Consider the following 7,395-nt stretch of genomic DNA (forward strand, 5'->3'; position numbering starts at 1 on the left):
TGAAAAAGAACATATGCACATACCGAGAATTCTCAGTTTGGTAAGTTTTCTTCACACGACGCTTGCATATGATTGTATCATTGCTTGTCTTTTCAATTTTCAGGTCATAAGTTATAACTGCGTGAACGGCATGTATTTTTTACATGACAAGAATCGCATGGATGCATGCATATACAATCAGGACGAATTCTATTAGATCAAAGTCTGCAAAAAGGAATATATATACAATCAAATTGACAAATCATACGCTTACACCATGCTTATATGTGTTTGTCTTCATCTAATATCTCATACGTTTGGTCATTATTTTCCAGTTGCTTAATTTCTTGGAAACTAATTAAGTTTTCCATAGTTAGGCTAGCCTGCCTGAATCTCGTCAGCTGCATGCTAGAATGATCTTGATTTTTACAAAACATGTACAAATCAAGACGGTGTGCCTTGCAAGTAAGAAGGATCACACATGGCATGATTATTATACCCATGTGTACCACTATGCTGAAAATATATTTATTATAAACCAGTTAATCATTTGACTAGCTTGCAATTATTTTGGAATTCAAATCGAAGTACACGTCACATCATATCTGTACATATATATATGTGCCTTGAAAAATATTGTTGCAAAAATCTTACCTTGTCTTAATTCCTTTCAGACTTACTGGCCATCAAACAAATATATCAGAGATCGATGTCGCGATCTTTAATTTCATACCTGTGACAACTATTCTTGGTTCAGATTGTGAAATACAACAAGACAGTGAAATCTGCAAGTACAGGAATAAAAAAAATTAAAGGGACACCGTACCAATGTTGATTGCAGAATTGCAATCACATCGAGATGACATACTAATTACTCCTATTACCACATGCCATATATCTCTCGAGCATTTAGTTGAAAGTGTTCTCCTCCTGTAACTACATTAATCCAGCTAGCTGGTTACCTTCATATGTTGAAAACTACTTTGCCAAAGGTATGTGCAGTGTGCATATATATTACATCCGTGACACTTATTTTCCTGTTAAAAATTTCTAGCTAGTCTTTTAGTAATTATTTTTCTTCCTACAAATTTTTTTTCTGAAGCATTTAATTTGCACCTTGCTCTCGGCTAAATCATAGCAATCTGCAAGCATTTCATGAGAACTGAATTTTTTTATTTGATTTTTTTTCTTGATCTGATAAGAATTGATCAGCCTTAAATTTATTTGATTGATCAAAAATGTTTTTATTTGATTTTTATTTCATGAGCAACTCCTGAAATCATATTTCTGAAACTTACTTTTTAGTTTGCTTGAACTTTTCTCTAGTCAAAGGTACGCGCGCAGTATCTGATAAGAATATAGTTAGTTCATCGTTCTGATTATACTTTCCATGAAACTCTCCAGAGAATTCCGGACTATTCTGAAAAATCAAGTACGCATGATGTGATACTGATCTATATTGTGGAATAATAATTTTAAAAAGGGATCTCTTGATAATTGAGAAAAAAAAGAGCTCCATCACACTGGCACATGGAATAAAAATCAGGTGTCGTAATCATGTCACGCCTGTATTTTGACTTGCTGCAACCGTCCCTGGTTCGGATTCAGAATCGAGACAGTGAAATCAGCTGTAGTTGAGGCGATTAGTCAAGTCACTCTATATGATTGCTATAAATTTAGTTATCATGCACAACATTCTGTTTGTCTCTTGAATTGTTCGACCTTTTTTTTGTGGACGCGACTCTCCGTCGGGTGCCCGATGAGAAGTTAAAATCGGGCGCTCTTAAATTATTTATTCAAATCATGATCCGATTGTACCATTAAATTCGTTACAATTAAACCTTCAAAACAAGACCACATATGGATATATTCCGACGAAAAATTTTTTTAGCTTATTATTGAATTATTTTTAAATGTTGCATGATGTTCCATCAGATATATCGGAATTGTTTCACTAAGTAGATCGAAAATGTTTCACTCGTTTAAATCGAGTGTTGTTTCACCTTATATAAAAACAATGTTTAAGCAAATAGCTCTGCGCAATAAGTAGATCGAGAGGTCGTTCCGCCCCTTGTCCCCGAAGATGGGTAATATGTTCTCATACAATGTTGCTCCAACTTTTTTCTAGAGGGCCTAGCTGGCGAGCGATCCCAGTCCGCGGCAGAGAACAGCCAGAAGCAACTAGTCGCCTCCTTTCCTCCGCCGAAAGATGCTTAGCCAGAAGCGACGAAGGAGGGGAGCTGGGGAAGGCTGACGATGGCAATGAGGGGGGAAGCTGTCGTAGAAGCTTTGCCGATTGGTTTGAGGAACGTCTTGAGATTCAGGCAATTGCAGATGATATAACTAGTAAATATGTTCCTCCTCATGTCAACATATTTTATTGTTTAGGGGGAATTATAATTACTTGTTTTCTAGTACAAGTTGCTACCGGTTTTGCTATGACTTTTGACTATCGCAACGGAAAGAAAATCCGCTGCACCTTCTCCACATCTCATTGGTTTCTATTCTGCAACATGAGATCAGCAACTAACTGAACTGGATCATCAGTCATTCTCCCTAACGGCTTCATTGTTCAGATGTTTCAGTTCACTGCAACATTAGATCTATACATAGTGAAACATTGTGAGTACACTATGTGAAACATTTTTGGTGGAACAAAAAATAAACCAAATTTTCTTAATAGAGAGTTTCCAAAATATGTGGGTTTTTTTGTTGCAATAGAGTTATCTGTGGATAAGCGGCAGGTGGATAGGGACACGTGGTGGGGCCTAATGGGGAGACACGTGCGCTGGGGAGCGACCGATCCAGGCGGCTGGCGCCGGTCGACCGAGCGTGGGCATTCTCCTTTTTTTTGTTCTGTAATTGCAACCGTAAGAACTACAAAAAGACATATAAGTCTTCAACTCTTCTGATTTTTCTCCAAAAAAAGGAGACCCCACATGCGCACAACTGTTTCTGATATGGAGTTCAAAGAACAATTGATATTACTTCGATATGGAGATCATTTTCGTGGGAGGTAGTATTGTTAAAACCAATTTCTAAATCAAAATACAATTGATATTACTTGGTACCATTTTTTTGGCACATTTATTTTTTAAAGGTTTACATCACATCCTCTAACTGTGTAGTCGGCTATCACTATTCACATATATTATCATACAATGAATGTAATTTTCTGTCAAGCTGTAGCCTAATCATGATATCTAAAATTCACTATATATGAAAAAGGACCATGTCAGGATCTACGCCTTTTGGGATGCTGACAATCTGCTGGTTGATATTTGGCAAGGACCGTGCAATTTTCCTTGCATTCTCCAAATAGGTTTCAAATCTCATATGGTTGGGCTCAGGCTTCTTGTCCAAATTCTTTGCAATTCTTGACTTAATATTTTCTGCATATTGCACACTAGTGGCAAGGGAGAGTTCCTCCCTCAAAACATGGTATTTGATTGCCTGCTCACGGAAAGTCCAGTTACCGGTGATCCAGTCAAATTTGTATAGCGGGAGAAAGCGGTGACCATATGCCGCTATGAACTCAATGGCGGAAAGGATGAATTTAAACTCCTCCTTTGAGAGATAGTAAGCAAAGCTCAGCCTAGTCCATCCAGGCTTCAGTCCACTGTACCCCTGAAATAATTTGACCGTAGACAGTAGCACTAGTTAGTACCTTGATATATACTAATAGGTTTAAATTTACTGTAGGCAATCTAATCATACCTCAAGAATAGCAGAACGGATGCGAACAGAGAGTTCGTTATTAACATCAAGCAAAATGTGTCCATAAGGGCCTGCACAAGCACACCCTCCCCTTGCTTGGATGCCAAAAAGATCGTTAAGAAGCTTTGTAACAAATCTCCCATGGAGGGGTAGTCTCTTGTTTGTCTTGTTTTCCAATGAATTATAGCAACCGGGCTCAACCCGAAGAAAAAGTGAATCTTCCACTGGAGGGTAGATGAGGAACGAGAAGATTGGAAGACGATCAACTGTTGTGTTGCCTAGGACCTTTATATTCAGATTATCAAGGAGCCTTTTCATTGCCATTTCAGAGTACACTCGCTCATGTAGTTCCATTGTTTCATATCCAATGTACTCCTTGACCCAAAATGCTAGGGATGCACGGATCTTTTGCACTATCGGTGGTGTGCCAGCATCCTCCCGCTCCTCGATATCGTCATAGTAGAGGGTATCCTACACATCACGTGTACCTTTGTTCATTAGTATTTATGAAATGGCCATGCTTAATTTGGCACACAAATACTTGTAATTTCTTTGTCTATATGCTAACCTCTTCGTTGAAGCCATTGACATAGGCAACTGTTCCACCCCCGCACATTGAGGGAGGCTGAGAATTGAGTCGGTACAACGATTTGTTCATCAAAAGGATGCCTGGTGTCCCTGGGCCACCAACAAATTTGTGCGGACTCAAGAAGACTGCATCATAACCATCAACTTCGCCAGACTTCATGTCTATCTTCACATAAGGGCCACTGCAAACATGGGTAATTGTTAAATTTAGGTATTCTTTTATAAATGTACAAGTGAAGAAATATAATTAATGCTAGCTACCAGGCTTAATAATCCTGACCATAGCTAGTGAATTTCAAGTATGAGGTTGAACAATTCTGATCACGGTTATATAATTCAAAATGAAGTGACCAGTAAGTTTAAGTTGAAAGTCTCCGTCAAGAAAAAAGAGAGTTGAAACTGTAGACAAATGAAGTACAAGATTGTAGAAATTTGGAAGAAATAAAACATTCAGATTAATTGTTTGTGCCCTGTCAAAGTCAAAAATAATTTCATTGTCGCAATGAACTACTTCACTAGACTTTTTTGGCCGATTAATTTCCTCAATCCTCCCCAAACATTAGAATATATGCCTCAAGTAGTTCATCTTGGTTCAACAAGCAAACAAAGATCCACAGAGTCTCAGTACTTTAGTTCATACCTTTTGCATATATAGACAATATATTCACATAAGTCAATCATCATGAGATCATATGCTTGAATGTTTGGATGAGATAGATATATTGCTGTCATATTTAATGCAAAGTATAGAAAAAAACTACTAGCTAGCTGTTTGGTACTGTCAGGCAAATTGAATGAAGACATTCTGTTGTTCATTAATTAGACCACACTGTTTACCTCCTAACCATGAAAACTACACGAAGGATATATTATATGTATTCATTTTGTAAAATGTTATTTATTTTCAGAAAAAAGAAGTTGATAATAACATATTTGTTGTATTTCACTTTTTGCTGGTATTTTCTTTTATTTTTCTTTGAAACAGGATGTGCTATATTAATTAAAATATTACATTATGATAGTATTTTCAGAGTTTCAGTGACTAGTTTAGTGATATATTTTCATATACATAACCGTTGCAGTTCTTTTGAGTATGTTATTTTTTTCCAACAACATAGCTAGATATGTACTTTGAACATACATATCAATGGCAGAATGTCTGATAGGGACGTCTTTAAAAAACAAATGTGATCGGTGATGTGCACAGGTTCTAGGACCACCTAAAAAACAATATCTCAGACGAATATATCATATTTACAAAAAGGAGAAGCCATTTTGCATAACATGGTGTCCTTTGGAATGGTAAAATTTCATTGGAAATTTTCCAGGAATCAAACCAATTGGCCTTAGAAAAATTTCGATAAAATTCCTGCGTTCCAAAGAATCCCTAGAAACCCTAGATCGATGTCAAAACATCAGGCTTGCCTAATGTGGACTTCTTAATCTGTCTATTAGGAGCACCTAATATGAGACCAGGCTACATGATGCATGCTACCATAGCCCATGGTTGCATGAAAGCGATTGTGTAAAGTTGTTAGAATAGTCCAAGCTAAACACTTAAATTAATTAGTACTAATTGTTAGTGATTAGTAATAATGGTTAATGCTTATCACGTAAGGTAATAGGGTGTGTCTCCTGTCTCGTGTCTCTCACCTGGCGGCGAAGTCGAAGCAGGCGAAGGCGCCGTGCTGGTGGAGGACGCGGGCGAGCTCGCGGGTGTCGACGGCGATGCCGGTGACGTTGCTGCACGCCGAGAAGGAGCCGAGCATGGGGCGGTCGGCGTAGCGCGGCGAGGCGAGCGCGCGGCGGAGCGCGGCGACGTCGACGAGGCCGTCGCCGTCGACGCCGACCTCGACGACCTCGGCGAGGCTCTGGCGCCACGACAGCAGGTTGGAGTGGTGCTCGTACGGCCCCACGAACACCACCCACCGCTCCTCCCGCCGGAGCCCCGCGGCGAGGCGCGCGCGCAGCGGCGCCGCCGACGGCGCGGCCACCCCGATCACCTCCTGCAGCCGCCTGATCGCCGCCGTCGTCCCGGCGCCGCAGAACAGCAGCGCGTCGCCGGCGCCGCCGCCCATGCACCGCTTCACGTACCTCGCCGCCTTGTGCACCAGCCTCGTCGACTTGCTCCCGACATGGCTGTCCTCCGTGTGCGTGTTCCCGTAGAAGGGAAGGACCTCGTTGAGGAGGTAGTCCTCGATGTAGCGGAGGCTCCGGCCGGACGCCGTGTGGTCGGCGTAGGTGAGGAGGCGGCGGCCGAACGGCGTGTCGAACTCGGCGTCCTTGCCGATGAGCTGCGACCGGAGCCACTCCACCCTCTGCTCCGCCGCCGCCGCCGCCGACCCCTTCTTCTCCGACGACATGGCGGCGCCGAGCAGGCTCATCATGCTGCTCACCGCCTCATCCACCGCCGCCGCTTCTTGCAGTTGCAGAGATGGCATTCTCCTTAACTAGCTATAGCCTAATTCTGTATCTAATTGTAATTAGCAACTGATTAATGGGATTAGCTTAATTAGAAGCTCAATGAAAGATCAATGGCAATGGAAGCTAAGCAAATCTCTCAATTTATCAATGGCGAGTAGTAGCTTCACTTAGGTTGAAGGCAACTAGGTAGGTTGCATGGGCAGTGGTATATATAGCGCCATTGATGTGGAATTAATTAAATCTAATGCAATTTTTAGAAAGAGAGAAGGGTCAGGAAGAAAAAAGAACAGGAAATGGGGAGGAAGAAGAGGGTAGCTGTTTGATTTAATTAATGCGCCGGGTCAACATGACACAATTGCTTCTTCGGCTCTCAAAATATATATCCCTCCTTTATTTGTGACCCATTTATTAATGGCCTTGAATATATTCCAACACCTTCTTGTTCCATCATATATACTCCATGCTAAGTACATACTCTCTTCATCTAAAAAAAATCAACCTCGTACTATGATGATATATTCTATTCAGATTCGGTACTACTAGGATAACGAGGCTTTTTTTTAAGATAGAGAGTATATATACTCCCTCCAGTTTCATATTTACTATCGTTCAAGCATTATGTGAGTTGGATGATAATATATGTTGTTTCAGAAAGATTAAAGAACATTTTTTTGGACAAGTTTACAC

At 40.6% G+C, this 7,395-nt stretch overlaps 1 protein-coding gene across 1 annotated transcript; it reads right to left on the bottom strand.

Moving 5' to 3' along the window:
* Positions 1-3,001: 3,001 nt before the first annotated feature.
* LOC4351701 (uncharacterized) lies at positions 3,002-6,888 on the bottom strand. Its single transcript, XM_015763594.3, has 4 exons — positions 5,938-6,888; positions 4,265-4,466; positions 3,697-4,167; positions 3,002-3,606 (listed from the first exon to the last, which is right to left on the bottom strand). The coding sequence occupies exons 1-4, from the start codon at positions 6,723-6,725 to the stop codon at positions 3,193-3,195; spliced, it is 1,875 nt and encodes a 624-aa protein (XP_015619080.1). The 5' UTR covers positions 6,726-6,888; the 3' UTR covers positions 3,002-3,192.
* Between the last annotated feature and the right edge of the window lie 507 nt (positions 6,889-7,395).

This window comes from Oryza sativa, chromosome 12 (genome assembly GCF_034140825.1).
Source record: "Oryza sativa Japonica Group chromosome 12, ASM3414082v1".
Classification (NCBI taxonomy): Eukaryota; Viridiplantae; Streptophyta; class Magnoliopsida; order Poales; family Poaceae; genus Oryza; species Oryza sativa.